We start from the raw sequence: 25,090 nt of genomic DNA, 5'->3' as shown, positions 1-25,090 counted from the left end.
TCCACTTTTTGTAAGCTCCTATTTCAACGACTTCTTTCAGGGTTGATGGTGTTGACCAGCTGATGCCAAAAACTGCAAGATACATGGACCAAATGCCTGCTGCCACAAGGTAGTGTAAAAACAATTGGTTCACTGTCTCTTTTTAAGATGGCACATGAAGCATTTGGCTAACTCCCTAAACTATCAAGTTTTTGATCCTATAACTTTCTAGGGTTAAAACCTCATGGCTTGACATGGCTTGACAGTGCTTGTTAATTGTCACTTAGCGTATGGGGTAAAATAAGTCATCCATGTGGGGTGGCTTTTAAAATGGCTGAAAACCTCTTAAATTATCATTGTTTTGCAAGTTTCTACTTAAACTATCAGTTTTTTCGGTATCCTTGAACTATGATTTTTGAAGATTGAATGGCTCATAGGAGGTGAGAAGTGATGTCATGTTGGATTTATTTATGGCTAATTAGGCCTCAAATAAATAATTTTTTCAGTTTTTTTTCTCATCTTTATTTCCTTTATATTCTTTAGTTTTTCTTCCGTCTTCTTCATTTCCTTCTAAGACCAAATTGATCTAGGTTGTGTATTCGGGTTTCATTTGAAATTATCTATTCTTCCATTTTTTTCTTGATATTATTGAAAGAACACCTTCCTCAACACCCTTTTCTTGATTTCATTTGATCTTCTTTGAAAGCCGAACACTTTCTTAAGGATGAAAAATGAATATTTATGTAGTTGTGGGCAGACGTCATCAAATCCATATGGACACTAATTTTTGTAAGAACAAACTCAAACACATAACAGTCCCAAGTTTTTGACGACCCTTAATTTCAATTGAAAAAGAGACAATATTACAAAGAACCCGTGCAGTTAGTTGAGGTGCGCGTAAGCTGTCTCGAACACCACAATTATAAAATAAATATATAAAAGAATTGGTGTTCTTTAACCTTTATGGCAAAACCAACAATTGATCCCTTTTCATTTTTCATTTTTAGTTCTTCTATTTGGTTTTTACTTTAACTAGTTTATTTATTTTTTATTTGCTTTGATAGGATATTAATTTGGGCTTAAAATATAATGTCATGTGTAGGGCCACTAGGCACATTGAGCAATATTCTTCAGGGGTGTTACAGCCTTAAAAAACTATTGGTTGTTTCCTGAATTCGGAAGAGTTTACTTGGGTTCTCTCAATAACTATCCGTTCTTTCAGATTCAGTAGTCAATCCTATTTCTGATAAGAGGCAATTGACACTTGAATATGATTTTGACCATTATTTTCATATCTAGAATAATGGCGTTGATTGTTCAAGAAGAAATGAAACAAAAAATATAGGAAAGGTAAGACGATTATTGTATAAGGTCTACGTAATGCTAGATGCACATAATAGATATGAACATCATGAGTTGTACCATGATAAAAATATTCTTCAGGGGTGTTTTAACCGTAAAAAATCATAGTTCAGGGGGTAACAAAATCACCCGATAGTTCAAATATGGAACTCACAAGATAGTGATAGTTTATGTTTTTTTATGTATTAGCTTTAAGTTTAAATTACACATGTTGTGCCACTTGGCACATTTTTTTATTGTTTTGGGAGCTGTAGTACACACACCAACAAATATTGAGTTGGGGTTTTTAATCCTTGAAAGTTATAGTTCAAGGGGTAACAGAAACAAGATATAGTTCAAGTTTGAAATTAGCAAAAACGTGATAGTCTAGTTTTTTTTAAAAGGCATCAATTCTATGTATCATGATTTCAAGTACTATTTTGTGATCTCTTCTTAGGTGACACACTTATTAGAATGAATTGTTGTGTGTCTCTGTATTCTTTTTTGATGAAGTAAAAGATTGTACTAAAAGGCATCAAAGAGATGCAAGATAGTTACAAAGAAATAGGTGATAACTCCAGAATTGCAAAATAATAATAATTGAGATATGGAGTTAAAACCTATAGCAAAAACTCTAAGTTAAGCTAATAGGAGGGAGCTAATGAAGTCTACACGAGAAATCACATCATTTACAGGGGAATAGTTGCTCTAGCTATAAAGATTCACCAAACTTTTAGATTTCAAAGAGCAGTTAGGAGTTGAAGTCCCATCAAAACATCAGTTGTTTCTAATCCATATACTCCAAGATATACAAGCAATTATCATTTGCCAAATTCTCTTGATGGATCTATCCACTTTTTGTAAGCTCCTATTTCAACGACTTCTTTCAGGGTTGATGGTGTTGACCAGCTGATGCCAAAAACTGCAAGATACATGGACCAAATGCCTGCTGCCACAAGGTAGTGTAAAAACAATTGGTTCACTGTCTCTTTTTAAGATGGCACATGAAGCATTTGTTTGCTGTCTGGAAGCCCTTCTTGAAACTATCATGATTGAGGGTGCCATTTAGGAGAGTTGTCCATAGGAAACACTTGATCATGGGGGAGTTTGCAGTGGTCAGTTAAAGCATTTGGGATGTTGAGCCTATTGTAGCCTCCCTTGACAGTGTAAACTCCTTTGCTTAAGCCATTCCAATTGAGATTGTCTTGGGTTTTGGGGTTTATTGAGAAGCCTTCCAAAAGATTGTATAAATCAAAGAGCTCACCCTACTCCCAATCTTGCAAATTTCTTCTGAAGTGAAGGTCCCATATGTTACCATCTCTTTTTCTTGCAACTGTTGAATCTGGATATGTAGCAATTAGAAGGAGCTTGGGGTGAGATTCTTTCAAAGGACGATTGAGTAACCACCTATCTTTCCAAAATTTGACATAGTACCAACCCTGCTCTTGGAAGAAATCATCCTTCATGTTGTTAATGTGTTTGCAAGGTCCCATTCCATGTGGAGCTCTCGTCTGCGTAGTGCACCAGTTTTCTGTCTTCCATATTTAGTGATAAGGACATCCTTACATAAGAATGGTGGTCGTTGGCTGGATCTCCACCATTTTATTAGCAAACTCTTGTTATGTTTGCTTAAGTCTCTTATGCTTAGTCCTCCCTGTTCCTTAGGCCGTAGAACTTTTTCCACTTCACTAGATGAAATGTATGCTCCTCATTGTTCCCCTCCCAAAGAAAGGACCGCCTCAATTTGTACAGTTTGCTTATCACCTTAGAAGACATAGGTAGGGGTAGGGGTGTTCACGGGTTGTTTTGGATCGGTTATTGGTCAAAACCAAAATCAAACCAACTTAATCGGTTTTAAAATTATCAAAACCAAACCAAACCAAATATAATATACATTTATCGGTTTGGTGATTATCGGTTTCAGTTTGGTTTGGTTCGGTTATTAACCATACACAAAAATAAAAGAAACAATTCATTTAAAATGTGAAAAAAGTGACAACAATCCATTCAAAACGAAAAATAGTTAGAATGACTTAAATTACTAAACTTTCAATCACTAAATTTGCTATCAATAAAGCTTTAAAATTCACACTATTGGCCTAGAAGGAAGAGACAATAACATTTTCAGTCCCACAAAGGATTGACATACACACTCATATACATGAAATCAATAAGATAAATGTTTCATCTTGGGCATTTTTTGCTTTCAATAAGTAAATTATAAAGAAATTTTAATGAAAATATGTATAAGATCTTTTAAAATTGTTTATAAAAATAATATATTAAGTATGTATATTAATAAAATATATGTATATAATTCATCGGTTCGGTTATTTCTTCGGTTTTTTTTCGAATAAAACCATAACCAAACCAAATACTATCGGTTTTCAAAAACCTAAAACCAAACCAAACCAAACCCAAATAAAATTGATTTTATTTTTATCAGTTTGGTTTGGTTTTTCGGTTTGGATCGGTTTTTTATCCAAACCATGAACACCCCTAGGTAGGGGTGTCATTGGTACGGTTCGATCTATTATTTTTTTAAAATTATACCATCCTAGTTTTCAAGTTTTTTATAATATATAACCAAAATTAGATTTGTTAAAACCAACCGAATCATATCGATTTCTCTTCAGTATCGGTACAATTAAGTTAATTTTCATTTTTTTTACTTTTAAAATATCACCTTAAAATATACTACTATCAAAATATTTATTTCACAAATATGTTCTTGAAGCACTTTAATTCTTCACGAAGAAGACAAGAATGTAAAACCTTGTTGCCGTACTGTTTGATCTTAAACATTTAATAGGAATGTTTGCATAGGTTTTATTGTATTGTTTGATAGACTATCTATTACAACATCTTTTAATTTTAAACTTAATTAAGTAAAGACTAATTAAAAAGCAAAGACTCAAAGTCGTCTAGTCACCAGAGACCTAGGACCTAGGTTATATTTATATTTGAAAAATGTTATAAAATATATAAATTTAACATACTGTCAATGTATAAGATATATTTACATACATGTAAAGTTATTCGGTTCGGTTTGGCGATTTTTCGGTTTATTTCATAAATTAAAAGGGCCATCCCAATTGTGCAGGACGGTTATACACTTAAATAGAAGTCCACGGTTTTATTGAAAAAATAACATAAATTGGTTCGGTCGGTTTTTCATATTCTTTCGATACCCCTAGACATAGGTTCAAGGGATATATATTTATTAGACCAAACAAACAGAGGAACCCTATTCCTCTCTGCAGTATTTACTCTTGAAATACTGGTAAGCCAACCAGTAGAAAGAAAGTGTAAGCAAGGAATTCTATTCTTGTACCAGTCAACGATATCCCTTATTTTGATAGTTTGAATAATACCAGATCTCATGCGACTTCGTCCTCCCCTTTTGCTCATAAGTAATCTCTTCCCTATCAATTGATTGAGATGATCTAAATCTTGGAATATTGTCCAAAACACTGTTGATTAGTGTTAGCCTTCCTCCCATGGACAAGTATTGCATATGCCAGTTTCCTAACCTTTTATCCACCTGTTTTATGACCTTATTCCTGGCTTCTTTTGCTTTGTACTTTGCTCCCTGAGGCATACCTAGATATGTTGCTAGATAAGAGCCAATTTCACATGCCATTATATCTGCTAATTCATTTAGATTGGGCGCTGTATTCACAGGATAAATCTTGCTCTTCAACATATTTATATGAAGCCCTGAAATGATTTCAAAGAGCATAATGACCAGGTTTAGGTATTGCACTTAAAGCTTTTCTGCCCCATAAAATATTAAAGTGTCATTTGCATAGAGAAGGTGAGAAACACTAATAGAGTAGTTTGGCCTGCTTTCCACCTAAAACCCCTTAATTAAATGATTTGTGACGGCTTTGTCCAGCATCTTACTCAGACCCTCCATGGCTAGTAGGAATAGAAAAGTGGAGAGAGGGTTTGTCCCCTTGTCTTATTCCTTACTGCGGAGAGAAAACACCAATTGGTGCTCTGTTTACTAGAATAGTATACTTGACAGTGGGGAGGCTATATTTAATCCATTAATCCACCTGCTCCCAAATCCCATTTGACTCAATAAAGAGAGTAAGTAAGACCAATTGACCTTATCAAATGCCTTCTCCACATCCAGCTTGCACATAATCCCAGGCGTTCCACTCTTGAGTCTTCCATGTAGCATTTCATTGGCAATTTGAGAAGCATCAATGATCTGCCTTTTCTATAAAATAAAAATATAAAAAAACATTTTGTTCTCCAAATACAAGCTTCCAAATCATTGTTTTTAGTCTTTCGGCTAAAACTTTACCAAGGATCTTGTAGGCACTTCCAATGAGACTAATGGTCCTGAAATTTAAGTGATTTTGAGCACATCTCTTTTTAGGGATCAGGGCAATGAAAGAGGCATTGCATGGATTTAATCATGTGGCAATGCTGATGAAAATGATTGAGAGCTCCCATAATATCTTCTTTAATGAAATCCATGCACTGGTAAAAAACCATTGTATAACCATCTGCAACCAGACTTTTGTCGGGAGCACAAGAGAAGCTTGCAACTTTGACCTCTTCTTTCATCAAAATTTCTCTCCAGCCATGTTTTTTCGGCTTGTGACAAGCTGTTGAGACCATCAAATCTTACTTCTGGCCTCCATTGTTCTTCCTCTATGTACAATGCTTGAAGCTACAGGCAGAGACAATCAACCATCTGTTTCTTCATTGCAAGGTGGTTAGACAATTGTAGCACTTATTTACTAGCTTCAGGGGCACAAACTGTACCATGCCACAAAGGGCAAGTCAGGCTATAGAAAGCTGGAACACTGAAGGCAGTGGCAGTACAGACCAAAGCAGATGGAGAATTGTCCCAGCAGTGATTTGGTGGACCATATGGAAGGAGAGAAATATGAGATGCTTTGAGAGTATTAGTAGTCCTTTACACAGGATTAAAATGAATTGCATAATCACTTTTTGCTATTGGTGCAGTTCGGAGTATGTAGATGATCCTATAGCTGTTATAGATATCCTAGGTTCTTTGTAAGATGAAGTAGGATCTAGTTTAGTTTTGTTTTGAGTACATGCAACTGTATGTAGCTCCATGATGTAAATTTGGGATCCCAGCCTTTAGTGCTGAAGATTAATACACAACTGTTACCTTTGTAAAAAAAAAAAGATAATAAAACAGTAAACACAGAAGGTAAAAGACTTGTGTTAGGAAGATAGAGGTTCAGATTCCGGCGACGGCACTGGAAAGGGACTTCCTATAATCCTAGAAAGTAGGAGAGAAAGTATTTTGGGTTTCGTGCTTGAGAGAAAACATTACCCATTTCATCAGGCTTCCGTTTATTTGCAAGGAATTGTTATTTTGTCTCTGTCATTCTTTATATACTATGCTCATTATTTTGCTTATTACATACCTTTACTTTTGAATGGAGTTCACTTCAGTCATTAGATAATGAAGTTAAAAAGTGAGAGAAGTGGAGATTACCTTGAAGGCAGTGTTTTGGACGGCGAGAGGCGACAAGGTCCTGCCTCGCCACGCGGCGAGGCGCTCACCTTTTTGAATTGAGGCACCAATTAATACAAAAAAATGTAAAATATTTAATTGCATATATAAATATCCAAAATCTCAATAACAATAACATTTATTAGCAATGTCCCTCCTTTTGTTAGCATCTCACGTCATTGAATTCACTATTTATGGACAAATAAATACTATATTAATTAGTATAAAGCTAAATTAAGTAGGGAAGAAATAATTATAGAAGGATCAAATTATTATTTTTAAATATAGGCAGATTCCAGCCCAGTGAGCAGAGCACTACAGTCTACCACAGAAGTACAAAACCAAGCATAGTCTCAAACTCTAAATACTGAAAAACAGAGTAGTTCCACCCAAAAAAAAATAAGAGTAGTTCCACCAAAAAAACAAACAGAGTAGAGACTAGAGAGTAGAGAAGAAGAAGAAAAGAAGAGAAGAACTAGAAGAAAAGAAGAGAAGAACTAGAAGAGAAGAAGAGAAGAACTAGAGGTAAGATTTCGTACCTGAGAAGGAGCAGCAGTCACGATTGCGATTCGCAAAGAAGTCCCCACGAAGGAGAAGCAATCGCGAAATAGGAGGAGAAGAGGTGGAGCGTCTTGCGAAGGTCAAGTTTGCAAAAATACCCAAAAAAACCCTAATTTTGGCTTTTATTTATTAAGTCAGACCTTAAAAAAAATAAAAAAATTAAAAGGCGACGCCTATTGCATCGCCACACCATGTCATCTTAGGCCTTTCCGTCGCCATGGCACGCCTTTCTGAAGTTGCCTCGCCTCGCCGGAAAAAGGCGATGACCCCTCGCCTCGCCTTGTCGCCAAAGGCAAAAGGCGAGCGCCTTTCATAACACTGCTTGAGGGGCACAAGATATACTCTAATTACAAAAATCAGTAGGTCAATGCGTTTAATTGTAGAGTGGAGGTAGCATCTCTGTGAGATAGAGAATAAAGAGGGTATTTTATCTGCTCATGTAACACAATCTAATTCAGAAATTTCACTCAATTGACCATGTTTCGCTATATATACTATTACAGTAGCAGGATCACTATAACTGACACCATTGAGTTGAACGTGATAAGGTTACATAAGTCAGTTTTGAAGGACTGTATGTGAGTTTGCTGTGGAAATATCTGCATTTTAGGTTTTTCTGTTTGCATAGTGGGTTTTGGTAACATAACATCCAGTAGCAAGTATTGCATGAGTGGGACACTTAAAAAAGAGACATCTCAATTTGTTTTATGTATGTTTTTGTTTTCTCATGCACTTAAGTAATTTTTTTTTTTTTTTTCTGAGACTGATAACAGTTAAATAATTTCTTCACATCCCCAACTACTACTTTTTGATTGGCTTTAGGCAGAGACAGAGCGGGAAGCGGGAGTGAATAAGGGTGTTTCAGATAAGCAGATACGTTTGAAGATTTTCTCACCAAATGTTCTTGATATTACTCTTGTGGATTTGCCGGGCATAACAAAGGTTCCTGTTGGTGACCAGCCTTCTGATATTGAAGCCCGAATCAGAACTATGATAATGTCTTATATTAAACTTCCAAGCTGCTTAATACTAGCTGTAACACCTGCTAATGCTGACTTAGCCAACTCAGATGCTCTTCAGATTGCTGGAAATGCTGACCCGGATGGTATGTCCCAACTATATGATTTCTCTAGGTGATTTTAGTTGCCTCTGAGGTTCTCTTATTCGAGGGTTTCTTCTTGCAGGTTATCGGACCATTGGAGTAATCACAAAGGTCAGATTGATTGAAAATAAAATTCTTTTCTTTTGTGTGTTATGTGTTTGTATTCATTGTTGGTTTTCGTTGACTGAATTTTCTTTCTTTCCTCAGTTGGACATCATGGATAGGGGCACTGATGCTCGTAACTTTTTACTTGGAAAAGTGATACCCCTTCGTCTTGGTTATATTGGCGTTGTGAATCGTAGCCAGGAGGTAATATTCAACTTGACATTATGGAAAAATAGTTAAACTTGTTAGCGTGATTTTATTGCAGATGGGCCAGTTAACTTGTCTTCATAAACTATAGTATCATTTCCATTTAGAAGAGTTTCTTGATTTGAGCTCCCTTGGAGATTTCATGTTTATGTTTTGGAATTTCTCTTCATTTTGTACCTATTATTTTCACAACTTCTATTTTACAGGCATTTGACATGTTTCTATTCCGTCTTTGTAGTGGCATTTCTGCCCCATGTTCTCTAACTAGCCCATTTGTCCTTATTCATTAGCAATTTTTCTTTAGGGCTGTGTTTTCTTCCTTGATAGTGCTTGTGTTCATTCTTGTGATATTTTAACTGATATCTTTACTTGGTGCCTTGACCTGTTTTCTAGGTCTCCTCAGCATTACGGTAGTTTAAACTTTAGGCGAAGAGATGCTAGGTTTAAAAGTATGGTGCTTTACATGTGATTCAAAACTTTCATCCTAGTAATCTCTTCAACATGATACTATAGTTTTTTTTCTTTGAAACTGATCTGGTTTGATATGATTCTAAAACCTATGCAACTATCCGTTAAAAAAAAATCCTATGCAGCTAATTGTGTATATTGATTGACAATATTCGGTAACGTCGGCAGTATAATAATGTGTCAAATACTTTTAATTGCATACTTTCTTTCAGTCTGAAGATTCATCACTATTAAGGTCGTATTCTCACGTAGTAGTAACTTGGTGTTTGGCTTCTAGCATTATATTTGCTTTTTCTTTATTATATTGATCACATTGCATATGGTTCTTTTTTTTTGGGGGGGGGATATGGTTAAACACACAAGTGCTAGAACGAAGCAACAAATGAAATGAACGATAATGAAGTTTAGAAGGATGTACAAAATGCCTAACAATAAGGCTCTTTTGTAGGGGTAAAAACTGTAGACCTTTTCGTTTGGATGACTGTGGTGTCTGAGCCAGCTTGGGCACACCTCGACTGTTCTTTTGGGTACTTGCTATTTCCCAGCGGAGCAAGCATTCGGTGACTCGTTGAACCTTGACTGAGGTTTTCACTGAATTCATTGACGGCTAGGCCATACCCTTGGAGGCAGTAATAACCATGCCAACTCTTTGATCCCACTTATGCATTCCCTTTGTTGTACCTATAGGGAAGAAATATAAGGCATTTTAATTTCAGCTTATGTGTAGGCAAAATAAGGTCACTGAAGCCTTGGTGGACAGAGTTACCTGGTATCTTGCCGGTGGGAGGTAGCAAGTACCTGTCGAATTAGTCGAGGTGCGCAAAAAATAGCTTGGATGCTACAGTTATTTTTCAAATTCTTGAATTATAACTCACACCTATTAAAGTTTATGTGATTTTAACGTTTGTATAAATTGATTGGGAACACACATGTCGAGAAACTAATATACATGTGTGTGTATTCACAATCTGTCATGTACATGCATGTTTGTATCTATATCTATTACAGTACTATTCTAAACGTGGGAAGATTAAAATGAGAAGTTGATTGGCCAAAGTGTCCATATAAAGCTCAATGTCCTTTTATCCTTTGAATTTATGTTACTTCAAGAATTCACATACTAATTAACAATTCTTTTTTTACTCAAAATATAATAATAAATTAATAACTCTTAGTTATTATTCTAATTAATATGAAGAATATGGAAAGGTAATACTATTTATCTATCCCTTTGAACAAGAGATAAGAAATAATGAATTGGCAGCTACTCAATTTGGTGACTTCTGGAATCCTGCAACATCAATATGTTAATTGTTATTTAGCACTGAAGATTCAAAAGTGGGAGTGATATATAGATTTATCATTTATCACCAACAACTCTACTTGCTAACACCATGTTTGGGGTGTGAGATTTGTGCAAGTAGATCAAAGAGACCAAACATATATCTTCGCCTGTGGGAACACAACCATAACTATGCAGTACAATCAGATTGAATAACCTACTTGAACACTTGTGTCTTGTGGCATAATGAAGTATAAATTGTTGCGATTCTTGAATTGTGCTTTTGAGCTACTTTGCCTTTGCTTTTACGCTGGATTTTTAGAAATGGTAAATCTTAACATTTTGATAAATGTTTTGACATCCAAAAATGTAATATTCTTACGGTACTTTGATTTTCTTTTTCCAGTTTGTCTTTGATAATTAATTTAGTTTAAAATATTATGAACTCTACGAATAAATTGATGGTTTAAGAATGAAATGTGTGCAGGCTCTCAAGTCTCTATATGCTCCTGGTAGACCAAGATGTAATTAGCTAAAAAAACTTTAACCCTTGCTCTTACTTGCATTCCTTGATGTTATTGGCTATCCTTTGATATCTTAAGCTTTTTGTGAATAAGACAAATGTGTGTGATATTAAGTGTATGGAGATTATAGGGAGAAATACATGTGAAGAACCCAAACATGAAGAGTGCTATTTAATCGAGGAAGCTGGCAGTGCCATAGTGGAATGGAACATCAATAAATTACTTTTCTCAGACTCATGGTGTGTTTAAATACGAAAAGTATGTGCCTAGGGGTAATTGCTATAAGTACACAGTCACATTCTTACTATTCATCAATTTAAACTTGCATCTTTCCTTTCAAATTTGGTGGAACTCATCGGACATATTCTAATATTGCTTGTATCATGTTAAAATGTTTATACTCATTGACATGGAATACATGTGATTAGATACTAGTGTCTATATATGTACTTGAGTTGGGTGGTTACAGGACATAAGCACACATCAAATACACACATTAGTGGTTTCTGGGCCTATAATTGTCTAAATTGTTTGACTGAATCATTTATACAGGATATTAGGATGAACCGGAGTATTAAGGATGCACTTATAGCTGAGGAAAAGTTCTTCCGAAGTCGTCCTGTATGTTGGTACCATCTTTTGTTATTAGTTAATTTCAGTCTCTATGATTTAAGTATCTCATGTTTGATCTCTTCTCTTGTGTAGGTATATAGTGAACTTGCTGATCGTTGTGGTGTTCCTCAATTGGCAAAAAAGTTGAACCAGGTAATTGGTGATTAGTCCAAGAATCAGTGTAGTTTCTATATGCAATAAACTGGTTATGGATTTGTCATATACACGAAAAGTCCTTTATAACATTCAATTTTTTTGAAATGTCGGAAACGTAAGCAAGTTTGTCGTATATATCTTAAATTGAAAAGCTTATGGATTTTGATCTTCTACTTCATTTCATTGTTAAAATTGGAATTGGACATTTGAACTAGGAAAAAATTGTGTTCTGAAACATCTTTAATTTAAAGCACTAGCGATACTCTTTCCCCGAGGTTCTAGAAATACAAGCAAACTTCTTGGGAATAGGAATGGCGTGTTTGTGCTAGAGGACATGAGAGTGAACCACTCTGAAATATCTGTGGCGAGTAGTTCTCATAAAAGAGTTCTTTCGTAAGTAGCCTGAGTTGTGGTATTGTGGCCTTCTTTATTATGTTCTGAATTGAGAGCCGGATTCAACAAAACAACTCTTTCATCTCTAAACACAAGCTTACTTGGTAAGAATTGTGTTAGGGACTCAATAAATTAATAAAGAAAATCAAGAACTTAATACTAGAAACTGAAAACACTAAAAATAAAGATAGAATAAATTCGAAAACAAGTTTCTTGAACTCGAGAATGGATCAAGAATTAATTAGTAGCTTCAAGCCAAGTCTAAATCTTAAAAATTACTTTGAACAACAATAATTTGCCTAAACTAATCGCCTTTAGTAGATAATAAATCAAAGAGATTAAGTATGCCCCCCCTCCCAAACCCAAATAACAAGACAAATAGACAATAGTAAGTACATACTTATCGCTTTCTTGAATACCTAAAAGTAATATATGATTGGAAAATTTTTAACTTACCACCTTAAGTTGATTCTTGAAGGTTGAATATTAAATCCCACACATTAGTGCAACATGGAAACTCTTTAGTTTTATTACTCCCTCCGTCTCAATTTATGTGGCACCGTTTGACATGACACATAGCTTAAGAAAGATAGGAAGACTATTGAAGTTTGTGGTCTAAAACACTCTTGGACCATTTTTGTGGCTATCTAGTGAAGTGGAAAGTAGTGATAACTGGCAAGAAGGTAGGGGCATGGGGATAAAGAACTTGAAGGTGCAGAGTAAAGCACTCTGAATGAAGTGGTTGTGGAAGTTTGCCAATGATAATCAAATGCTATGGAATAGGGTAATAAGTGCAAAATATGAAGGTGAAGATATGTGGATGGCTAAAGAAGTGACTACACCTTATGGAGTGAGTTTGTGGAGATCAATAAGGGGCATGTGGGATGAGGTTAAGAGTAATGCAAAAATCAAAGTTGTAGATGGAAGCAAGACAAGATTCTGCAAAGATGAATGGTATGAAAAGGGAAACTTGGAAGTACTTTTTCCTAACATATACAATATAGTTCTGGGACAGAAAAATGCTATAGCGGAGTTGTGGACATATCAGGGCTGGAGCTTTAATTACGAAAGACAAATTCAATGATTGGGAAATATAGCAAAAGTGGCAGAATTTGTCAACACTGTGGAAGATTTTAATGGGCTACAAACAGGGAAAGATGTTATGTGGTGGAACAAAATTAGTAGAGGGGAATTCAAAGTTAACTCAACCTTCAAGTTGATGGATCAGACAAATCCACAAACCCACAATTGGCCATGGAAACAAATATGGAGAAATAGATTACCTCATAATCTCATGCTTCATATGGTTATTGGCCAAAGAAGCTGCTCTGTCTCGAGATAACTTGATGAAAAGAGGGATAACCTTATGCTCTAGTTGTTTCCTGTGTGGGGAGTCATTAGAGACAGTGAACCATGTGTTCCTACACTGCAAGTATACCCAACAACTATGGAGGATTTTTTTGAATCTCAAAGCATCTCGTGAACCATGCCTAGGAAGGTCTTAGAGGTTTTGAAGAGTTGGGAGGCAGCAAGGGTGAATGCAAAGGACAAAAACAGATGGAGAATTATTCCTGCGAGTATATGGTGGACTATTTGGAAAGAAAGCAATATTAAGTATTTTGAGAGCATAGAGAATGATGTCCAGAAGGTCAAGTTAAACTGCATTTTATTGTTATGTTTTTGGTGCAATCAATTATACTCCAATGATAATGTATCGGTAAGTGATGTTTTAGACTCAATATAGACTGAAAACAATGGAAAAGGAGACATCCGTTTATTTGGTTTCAGTATAACCCATTTACTGTTTTGTGATATAATAGAAAGTTACCTATTTCCCAAAAAAATCATATCTTTAAGGGTATAAGGGAAATTTGAAGTTAAGTTAATTTCAATTATAGAAAAGTGATACTTTTTTGGGACGGACTAAATGGACAGTGTGCCACATAAATTGGGACAGAGTTAGTAATAATAGACTTGAAGATGACTAGCTCTTCCCACTATCTTGGATGCCACTCTTGTGAGATTTTTGAGAATCATTGAAGACAACTTGAATGTGCATGACTTGGACACCAAGTTTGCTCCTTTGATGAACCTCTTTGTTGACTCTTTGGGACTATTTTGGCGCCTCCTTTAGCCTTTTAGTTGTTGAGACTTGGTTTGCAATCTGTTTCATCTAGGACTTCATTAAAGTAGTTGAACTTTAATAAATTATATTTGGGTTTGAGCTCTTCCTCCCAAAAATTAAGCACTTTTTTGTTTGCAAAATGAGTCCACTAAGGTAGTCTTAGAGTTCCAAAGCTTCATCCTCATCCGTTCATTGAGTTAGGCTTCTATGGATGCTATATTTGGTCACATTCTTTTATGTGCAACTAGTCTTGCCTAATATGATTAGTTTACTATCCCGCTAACCCCTCTCGAAGCAAGTTCCATTTGGTAAATTGAGATATTGTCACGACACCAAAGCACTGTATAACTTGTTTGGCCAAGCTTATTTTTCCCAAAACTGTTTGTTTTCTCTAATAAGTGCTTATTTTTAAAAAGTGAGGTGTTTGGCCAAGTTTTTAAGAGAAAATGAGTGTTTCTGGGGTAGTAACACTAGTTTTTCAGAAGCTAAAAACGTAGCTTTTGCCTAAAAGCACTGTTTGAAAAACATTTTAAAGAAGAATACATTGAAAAGTACTTTTAAAAAGTTTGGCCAAATGCCCAAACACTAATTGTTGTTCAAAAGTGTTTTTTAAATTTATTGGCCAATCACAAACTACTTCTTACCAAAAGGTTTTTTTTTAAAAGCACTTTTCAAAATAAGTTCATTTTAGAAGCTTGACCAAACATGCTAGTAGTGGGCTTGGAATTAGAGATCAAAGGGTATTTAATAAGACACTATTTGGAGAGGGTTCATGGAGATTTGGAGTTAAGGAGAATGCCTTTTGGAGAGGTAATTGTAGAGAAATACAAGGTTTTGGGATGGGTATAGAGGACCCAAAATATTTCACTTCGCTATGGGTATGGGTTATGAAGGAATGTTTTAAAGGAGTGGGAAGAGTTTAATGGAAATGTATCATTTGAGGTGGGTGATAGAGTAGGGTAGGCTTTTGGGACCTATATAGTGTGAAAGTAACATTTTGAATATAACCTTTCCTAGCATGTACACAATTTCATGTCAAAAGAAAATGTTAATCAAATGCATACATAGGCTTCAAGTTTGGAAAAGGGGATATTAGGTTTCCAATTTTCCATAGAGGAACTGCTTCCTGCGTCTACGGCCATTGCAACTAAACTAACGGAGGGATACTTGCAAGACTAGGAAATCACATATTTCTCGAGTTTGATGGAGTTGCTCCACAAACAAAATATTTCATAGTTTAGCCTTTATTTTTGGACATGGGCAGAGGTTAATAATGATGTTTTCCTGTTAGATCCTATTATGCAAAGCTATTGAGTAGAACAAAGGAAGACTTCCCTCATCTCTTGATATGGATTCCTAGGGTATCAAGAAAGATGTGTTTTGGTAGTTGTGAGGGGTATGATTCAAACAATTGAGAATTTGAAGAAGAGGATAATTACATGTGGTAGTTGGTGCTTCATATGCAATAGACCCAGAGAAGATGCGGATAACCTTCTATTACATTGTCAATATGCATCCTCCTTGTGGTGGGAAGTTTAAGGATGGTTTGGCCTTCAATGGATGGTGTCAAGCACAATTAAAGAGGCAATGTTTACTTGGACTTTCATAAAGCGAAAAAGACTTCTTAGGTCATGGGATCTCGCTCCACTAATAGTTATGTGGACCATTTGGAGAGAGAAATAGGAGGGTTTTTGGAGAAATAAAGAAAGACTTTGTACATCTAGGAAGTAACTTTTTTTCTCTCATTGTTTTTGGTGCACCCATGAGATCCCTTTAAGCATAGAGGATTGGGCATCTTTAGTGAAGAATCATAACTTTTTGTGAGGATGCTCTACCTTTTGGTATGCTTCTTTTATATGGGTATTTATGCTCTTCATTAATAAAATATTTTTAATTCGTTAAAACATATCTGCATTGTGTTGGTTAAATATTTTGTTAAATAAATGACTCTTTTTTGACAAATCAATTATCTTTTATAATATCACGCCTAGATGGTGCTAGCTTTACAAGTTGCATGTATAGTAGGCATTAGGCTTCCCATAGGCAAAATGAATACACAATGGTATTTCCTCTTATACCTTAAGTATATATGAGCAAAAGAGAGCTTTAGAGTATTGAGATGGATTTTTGACTTATCCAAAGTTGTATTATTCCTCATGTTTTCTTGCTACTACCTTTGGTTGCACTACCCCTTGTTTGTTCCAAAAAGTAAAATGTTTCTTGCTTTCAATTGTTTTTCCCAGCAAAAATAATTTCGCATAGTCCTCACCCACCTTTTGCTAAAACAAATCTCGAGTCAAATTTCTTGTTTTTGTTGTTTGTTTTCAACTTGTTAAAACTAGACGGTCTTCTAGACAATTGTTTGTAGGGCTATTGCAGATTTTTATGAGCGTATATTCAAAGAAGAAGTGGAGCGGCTACCAAAAATGGGGAATGGAGGGAGGGGAGGGGTTACAGTTTAGTCTAATAGATAAGGAGAAGAGTGTGGTTGGAGAGGGGTTTTGGGGAGGAGGTGTGGGAGGCAATAGAGTGTCATGCAGGGATACGACTCAGGGACTTGATAAATTCACTTTGGCATTTTCCCAATAATGTTGGAATATTGTCAAAGACAAGGTGATGGAGACCATTAAGGAGTTTCAACGGGGGTGAATTTGAGAGATCTTAATGCACCCATTAAGGGGTTTCGAGAGGGGTGAATTTGACCGATCTCAATGCACCTTTCATTGTCATCATTCCCTAAAGGGAGGGAACATCCAACGTCAAAGACTAGACACCTATTAGTCTAGTAAGAGTCATCTCTAAGATTAATTGTAATGTGCCTTCCATTAGACTTAAGAGGGTTTTGGATGAGCCTGTGTCTATACTTTGCAACATGCTTATGTCGAAGAAGACAAATTATTTATGCAACTTTGCTGGCCAATGAAGTTGTTGATTACTAAAGAAAGTAGGGAGTGTTGGCATTTTGTGCAAGTTGGACCTTGAAAAAGCCTATGATGATGTTAACGGGGAGTTTCTGAACTTCATTATGTTGAAGACAGATTTGGTTGATTGATGGAGACGATGGATCAAACATTATTTCTAATGTTGACCTCGTTAATGGTAGCCCTCTAAGTTGCTCGGACTCTCCAAAAATGTTGCCGCACCCATGTTGGATCCCGCAAAATGTACTACTTTTAAAGGATCCGACACACACCTAATGACATTTTTGAAGAGTTTGAGCATTATATTTAGCCCTTGTGGTTTCTTTGGCAGTTCGAGAGGGTTGAGACAAGAGGATCTACTATCTCCCATGTTCATCTTGGTTATGGATGTGCTGAGCAGGATGATGGATATTGTGATTATTTAGAGGAATTTATTGTTGCAGTTGGGGAAGTAGTATTGTGAAGGTCTCACGTTGGTATTTTGTGATGCTGATAGATCTCAATTGGAACATCTAGGTCATGCGTGAACCTGGTTTTAGGTGACGATGGGAGAGGTGGACATTGAAACGTTAGCTCAAGCTATATGACCTGCAGGATTGGGGCTCCTCCCAGTATCTATCTTGGGTTGTTGCTAGGTGCTTCAAGCATATTTGGATCCGGTAATACAAAGGATTGAGAAGAGACCCGCAGGGTGATGGAGAAGGTATTTGTCTAAATGTGAAAAAGTAGTACTTATTAAGAGTGCTATATCGAGTCCCATACATATTTTGTCATTGTACCATGCTCTGGTTAGTGTCGTAGGAAAATTTAAAAAAGCTTCAAAGAACATTTTATGGGGATCGATTGTTAAGGCAAGGAAGTTTCACTTGATGAGGTGGGAGATTATAAGAAGTCCCAAGTATTGGGGGGAGGGTTGGGGGTCAAAATCTCAGGTTAGGAAAATAGTTGTGGAGATTTGTGACCAAAGAATATTATTTTTTAAGGGAGGTGATTGTGGTTAAAAATATTTTTATGCCATATGGTTGTTTAGGGAGCAATATTTTTGAAGGGTGGGAAGAGTTTTGTGTCTTCATTGACCTTAAGGTTTGGGGATGGAAGGAGTGTAAGTTTTTGGGTGCACAAATGGTGTGGGTTCTTTGAATATTCTCCTTTGCAAAACTTGTACAGGATATCTTGCCAAAGGGAGATGACAGTTATACAAGTGCCTAAAAAATTAGAGGGAGAGGTGTTTTGGGATTTGTGTTTTAAGAGGAATTTGCATGCCCCCAGAGATGACATAGTTCCAAAGTTTGATTGAATGGCTCCACAAACAGTACATCACAGGAAAGTTGCGATGTTTGGAGGTGGATGTGAGTTATAGTGATGTTCTATGTTAAGTCTTTTTACGTTAAGCCTTTTATATAGGGAGGAGGATGTATTCTGACATATCTTGATTTGGATCCCTAAAGTTCCTAGGAAGGTATTTTTTTCCCACTTGGCGAGCAGCTAGAGGGGTGCTATTGACGACTGAAAACTTGAGGCGGAGGAAAAATCACTTAGTCAGCTATTGCTTATGTGTAAGAGTTTGGGTGAAGATGTTGATCATCATCTCATTCATTGTCTAGTGGCCCGGAAGTTGTGGTAGGAATCCTTTGTTGGTCGGAGTTACTTGGGTGATGTCGGGTCCTGTGGAAGAAGTATTATTCAGCAGGAATATTGGTAAAAGAAGGAAAAGACTCATGTAGTAGAATGTGGGGCGCTGTTTGCACTTATGTGGGTTGTGTGGAGGGGAAGAAATATGAGAAGTTTTGAGGGTGTAGATGAGTACTGTTAAACTGAGGAGAGCCTGTTGTCCCTCAATTCCTTTTGGTGCACCCATGATATTCCATCTTCTATAGAAGATTGGGTGTCGTTGGTAGAAAACCATTACATTATGTAGGTTTGCTACATTTTCGTTACTTCTTGTATACGGGCGATTTTCTTTGCCCTTCCATAAATGAAATTATTACTTAGTAAAATAAGTAGATGACAATATTCTACAATGCAACTTCATGTTTGTAACTTCTTTTTTTTACTCAGATTCTAGTGCAACACATCAAGACAGTTCTTCCAGGATTGAAATCACGCATTAGTGCTGCATTGGTATCTGTTGCAAAGGAGCATGCCAGCTATGGGGAGATCACAGAGTCCAAGGTTTGTTCTGCCATATTGCTCATCTTTACCATGCATATACCTGAACTATTGCTAATTTGTTGCGATATTACAACAGGTGGTTGATATTGGGTTTTTTTCATTGTAGATTTTCTGTTACTTATTCACCTTAGTTTACCCTTATCGTGTGTTGACATTATTTTCCTCCCAATCTAGGCTGGTATGGGAGCACTTCTACTGAACATTCTTTCCAAGTACAGTGAAGGTAATGTTGTCTCAAATTTGTTGAATCTCATTGAAGTATAGATTCTCATCTCTCTCTCTTTTGGGGTTCGAGAACAGCGTTCTCTTCAATGATTGAAGGAAAAAATGAAGAAATGTCAACATCTGAGCTGTCTGGTGGAGCAAGAATTCATTACATCTTCCAGAGCATATTTGTGAAGAGTTTGGAGGTGCACATCTTTCGTATCAACTTGAGAATGCCAATCTATATTTTTTCTAACTTGGAGAATTTTTTTCTCTAAACCTGAGTATTCATCTAAGTGATATTTAGTAGTATTTGTCAATGTATATGCATGTGTTCTCGGGATAGCCAGTTCTGATTGATCATAGTATGCTGCTCCTGGTAGGCTCTGCTTGTCTTTTTTGCTATAATAAATAATAACATTAATGATAAATTGTTGCTCAAGTGCATGGTACCATATGCTATCTAGAAAATCATTTGTCCACAATGTGTCTTGTATCCACAAAAGTTGAAGCAGGAAGAAACTGCCTCCCATTTTGACCTACTTGCTTTAGCGCTCTTTTTCGACTATAACCATGTCCCCTACAACTGAACGTTGGACTCTCAAATTCTGGGATATAGTCCAACGTGATGAATAAGAAAACTGAAAAGAAACTTAGCTTCTTCGCATCAGTATGGTGTCTTAGTTAATGTTATTCAAATAGTATTCCGAAATTCAACAAATATCATCAAACTTGTCCATCTTTTGCAGGAGGTAGATCCTTGTGAAGATTTAACTGATGACGACATCCGAACTGCCATTCAAAATGCAACTGGTCCTAAATCTGCTTTATTTGTGCCAGAAGTAGGTTCTTGATGTTAACCCGTTCTTTTGGAAATGCTTTTATTTTGTGCCAGTGGCTGAGTGCTTTCTCCAGTTGCTTCATATAAAATCTATTCTATTTGGTTGGCCTTGCACTTTATATATGTAGGTTCCATTTGAAGTTCTTATCCGAAGACAGATAGCTCGTCTGTTAGATCCAAGTCTTCAGTGTGCACGATTTATTTACGACGAGCTTATAAAAGTATGCCCTTTTGTTGAGAAATGTCTTTGTTTTTTGAGTGTAACGTGTTTGTATATACTGTTCAACTTGTATTATTTATTCACAGATGAGCCATCGGTGCATGGTTAATGAATTGCAACGATTTCCTATTTTGAGAAAACGGATGGATGAGGTTATAGGTTACTTTTTGCGGGAAGGCCTGGAACCTTCAGAGACTATGATTGGACACATTATTGAGATGGAGGTATGTTGAACCTTTGGCTGTCCTATTGTATACTTCTTTGTACATACATGAACTTGTGTGTGTGCGCGCGCATATATACTCTTCTTTATTTCTGTGTACTATGAAGTGAATTTGCTTAATATAGCCCAACCTACTTTTGAGATCCTTGCTATTCTTGAATTGTCTTTTCTTATAGATCATAATCTATTTCACAATTGCTATACTGTCAACAACTTAGGAGAAACCAGAGTTTTAGTATCAAAGACTGTATAACTCAAATAATAAGCTAATGTAATTGACAATAAACAGTAATAGCTGTTAACATTTGTAAGTGCATCAGTGGATTACTTAATCATCACTGCATCCGTTGTTATAGAAAGTTGAAATTTCTTCAACTTAATAATATTTTGTTCTAGATGGATTACATAAACACTTCACATCCGAATTTTGTTGGGGGGAGTAAAGCTGTGGAGATGGCAATGCAGCAGGTCAAGTCCAACAGGATTACTGCAGCTGTTCCGAGGCAGAAAGTAAGTACTTGATATGTTTTTCAGACTTCAGTGGATCTTTTTCTCTGATCTCATTTAACTAGTCACAAGTTACTGCTTTTATCTCACTGATCAGGATGGAGTGGATTTAGAGAAAGCGCCAACATCTGAAAGAAGTCTGAAGTCACGTGCTATTCTTGCTAGACATGCTAATGGAATTGTTCCTGATCAGGTATGACTTCTCTTCCTTGTCATCCTGCTGGGTGATTAGTTTGGTGTTTTATTTATTTTCCTGAAGATGAATTGAAAGCATTAAGATTGGCCTGATTATTGTGCTTCCTTGTCCGGAAAAGCAGGTTGCTCGGCCTGCTGCAGAAGAGAAAACGACAACATCCGGTATATCTCCTTCTGGTAACACATGATGCTATGCCATGTGATCTTTACTTGTATTGCAAGTATGCAAGTTATGTTTGTTGCACTTTAGTTCGAATGCTACACCATATGATTTTTTTTCTGCTTTTTAGTATCCATTTCCTTTTCCTCGACTCCTAGTTTCAGATCCAATGTTGCATGTTTTTATTGGCAATGTCCTAATATTTGTTCTTCACAATCAGGATCAAATGTTAGTTCAAGCTGGGGGATATCATCAATATTTGGTGGATCAGACAGTCGTACATCTGTCAAAGACAATCCCATTAGCAAGCCATTCAGTGAACCTATCCAGAGCATGAATCATGCTTTCATCCACTTGAGAGAGGTATGTATTTGAAGGCCCCCTGTAGTCTACGATTACTAGGTATTCAATTTGATGATCATCTTACTTGCGCTTCTCACCTTTTTGAAGCCCCCAAGTGTGCTGAGGCCGTCAGAAACTCATTCAGATCAGGAGACTATTGAAATTGCTGTTACGAAACTGTTATTAAGGTCATATTATGACATTGTCCGGAAAAACATCGAGGACTCAGTACCTAAAGCAATCATGCACTTTCTGGTAATAATGATTTCATGATCTTGCGTCTTAATGATCTCTTGCATTGATGTTTTGGCATCTACTTGAGTAGGCTCACTGGACTTGTGCTTTTGATAGGGAAGATATTCTGGTTCCATTTCTTGCAAATCTTAAGTAATTTTAGATGAGTACTCTGTACTACGATCTGTTTTATTTTTAAAAAACAATGATAGTGTTCATGCCAGTTTGTGGCTCCTCAATTATTCCACCGTGTACCAGCTTCTTCCCACCAAAACAAGTACCAAGTAAGTTAGCTCACCTAGGCTTAGGCAGATGGGAAGAAATCCCCCAGTGTTTTTTTGTTGTCTTTACCAGGATTTGAACCCCAGTCTCCAAAGGTTTGCACCAACTTCCCATAATCTTGTGTATCCACTTCTAGATCCTCCTATCTCCTTAGGCAGGAGATCCGTCTCTTTCAGGTGGAATTTTAAGTACCGTTAAAACTCTGCTGTAGGCTATGTTGTATATATGTGTGATAGTCTGTCTATATAAACTGGGAAACAAATAGGAAAGAGTAAATAGTCTTCTTTAAGTTTGAAGGATTTCTTGGTTTTTCTGCCAAAAGTTCAGAGGTTACTGTGCAAGGAAGTGTTCAGTGGCAATGTATATATAGATATACAAATTTATGTATGTATTATTCAAGTTCAACCTTCTTGTTTGATAAAAAGTGTCTTCTCTTTTTTTGTTCAGGTCAACCACACAAAACGAGAACTCCACAATGTATTTATCAAGAAACTTTACAGGTATTGTATGAGAGCAAGAAATCCAAGTTTATTTGAAGCCCAAAGTTATTACAGACATCTGCTTATTGATCTTTCGCTAGGGTTCCTTGCTGAATAAAATAGTCCTCACTCAGGAAGTGATTTGGTGGACACACTTTTTGGATGCTGTGATTCTCTATGCTGATAGTACAATATTTTTCTTGCTCAACTGCTTAGCTATCTCAAAAATGTTATGGTATGTAGTATATGGTTTAGTTGTGGTTCTTATCAGTATGCTTACAACATGTCACAGAGACAACCTCCTTGAAGAGATGTTGCAGGAACCTGATGAGGTAGCCTTGAAGAGAAAGCGCACTCGTGAGACACTTCGTGTTCTTCAGCAAGCTTTCAAGGTCAGATATTGGGTTGCTTTTATTGAGAATATAGATTATCTACTGAGTTTTTCAGAGAAATGTTAATTACGTATTAATGAACTATTGGTGTTAGCAGGTCTATGTGGCTAGTTGTAGTTTGGTAATTAATGTCTGAATTGTAGATCTTTTGGGGAAGTTAGCATGGGTGGATGGTGGTCTCTGTGATCTATTTCCGTTCTTAATTGAATCCAAGTAATTGAGATATGAAACTACTACCAAATTGAACAAAACATGGACACAACACACAAGATCCATGCACTTTTAAAAATTCAGGGGAGCATGATTGATGGGAGATAACAGTTCCAAAAACATTTATAGTGGATTCAGAATCATTCAACATTATGACAGATTAATTAAAAAAATTAGTACATAAAAAGAAACCCAAATTTCTCATACTAATTGGTGTTGGGCTTTCCTAAAAGTTTAGTCATATTCAGGCGTGTCCCAAGTAGAGTAGTGACAGCTCATTTCCAGCTTTCATTTATTCGACTTTTCTTCAAACAATCCCCACCCACTCAACCCTGTAATAATTGGGTTTACCAGCCAATGAAGATGAATAGTTAGTGGTGTTATCATTCAATTTAACTCGCATGGAAGTTTCTGAAAAAGCTGAATACATATGTGGCTCCTTAAACTTGTCTAGATTTTCATTTATACACCTAAACTAAGGGTTGTACCTATTGAACACTTGAACTTGAGCCAAACTGTGTCTGGTAGACACAATGTGCTTTTGTGGTGAAGTGCGTACTTTCCGCTCCTTTTTAGCGCATTAAAAGCCTAAAATAGCTAAATTTTTTGGCTCCTTCCAAATTTCTTCTTCTTCCTTGCCACCACATCTTCTGCCACCCTTACCTTATTTCCATCTATTAGTTTAAAACAAGATGTGGTGGCATTTCACACTGTCTTTCATCAGCATCTCCTTCGAGTTCTACTGGTTTCAGAGACTCCACAACAATTTAGCTGACCTTCTCTCACTAGGATTCTGGTGGTTTCGGGGGAATGAATAAAATAAAATCTAATTCTATAGAGTTACTTGCATTTTACACTCCTATTTTGTGCTTTGCACCCTATCCTATTATTTTTAATGATTTACGCCCTAGTCTCTTTATTTCCTTGCAAAACCATATAACACTTTTTCTTGAATTATCCCAAAGGAAAATATGGAAAATACCAATTAGAAAAACATGACGCAAAAAGAAATTGGAGCACGTAACTTTTTAGGGTTGTCATGTTTCATTTCTTTTTTTTTTGATAAAGATAATGTTGTATTCATCAGCAGCATTAAGGATATGCTGGAGACCTCCAAAAATTGGTTTCCAACAAAAGAAAAAACAAAAAAGGCTAATAGATTACAAAGTGCCTATAAAATCCAAAATTTGTGCAGCTTCTTCTATCCCTTCCTCTTTACACCAAAAATAAAAAGTAGTCAAGCAGTTCCATTTGACTTTCTCTATTGAATTAGCTTTGTTATCATAGCACCTGCTATTTCTTTCTTTCCAAATACACCACCAAATGCATGATGGTATTATACTCCAC

At 36.2% G+C, this 25,090-nt stretch overlaps 1 protein-coding gene across 2 annotated transcripts in view; it reads left to right on the top strand.

Moving 5' to 3' along the window:
* The window catches only part of LOC102589822 (dynamin-related protein 3A-like), a 36,492-nt gene that overhangs the window by 6,615 nt on the left and 4,787 nt on the right, over nt 1-25,090 (top strand). Inside the window, exons 2-19 of one of the 2 annotated variants that reach the window (XM_006359307.2) lie at nt 8,210-8,492; nt 8,572-8,600; nt 8,697-8,798; nt 11,628-11,696; nt 11,781-11,840; nt 19,341-19,454; nt 19,629-19,677; nt 19,755-19,864; nt 20,408-20,500; nt 20,628-20,720; nt 20,806-20,943; nt 21,339-21,452; nt 21,547-21,642; nt 21,767-21,806; nt 22,025-22,167; nt 22,255-22,401; nt 23,110-23,162; nt 23,434-23,533. In XM_006359307.2, the coding sequence (XP_006359369.1) occupies nt 8,210-8,492; nt 8,572-8,600; nt 8,697-8,798; nt 11,628-11,696; nt 11,781-11,840; nt 19,341-19,454; nt 19,629-19,677; nt 19,755-19,864; nt 20,408-20,500; nt 20,628-20,720; nt 20,806-20,943; nt 21,339-21,452; nt 21,547-21,642; nt 21,767-21,806; nt 22,025-22,167; nt 22,255-22,401; nt 23,110-23,162; nt 23,434-23,533 (1,833 nt within the window). Of the gene's footprint in view, nt 1-8,209; nt 8,493-8,571; nt 8,601-8,696; nt 8,799-11,627; nt 11,697-11,780; nt 11,841-19,340; nt 19,455-19,628; nt 19,678-19,754; nt 19,865-20,407; nt 20,501-20,627; nt 20,721-20,805; nt 20,944-21,338; nt 21,453-21,546; nt 21,643-21,763; nt 21,807-22,024; nt 22,168-22,254; nt 22,402-23,109; nt 23,163-23,433; nt 23,534-25,090 lie in introns of both variants that reach the window. The other variant, XM_015314389.1, reaches the window with a different exon arrangement.

This window comes from Solanum tuberosum, unplaced genomic scaffold (genome assembly GCF_000226075.1).
Source record: "Solanum tuberosum cultivar DM 1-3 516 R44 unplaced genomic scaffold, SolTub_3.0 scf00291, whole genome shotgun sequence".
Lineage (NCBI taxonomy): Eukaryota > Viridiplantae > Streptophyta > Magnoliopsida > Solanales > Solanaceae > Solanum > Solanum tuberosum.
Note: the sequence above shows the minus strand (reverse complement) of the source record. Positions and strands in the feature narration are given on the sequence as shown.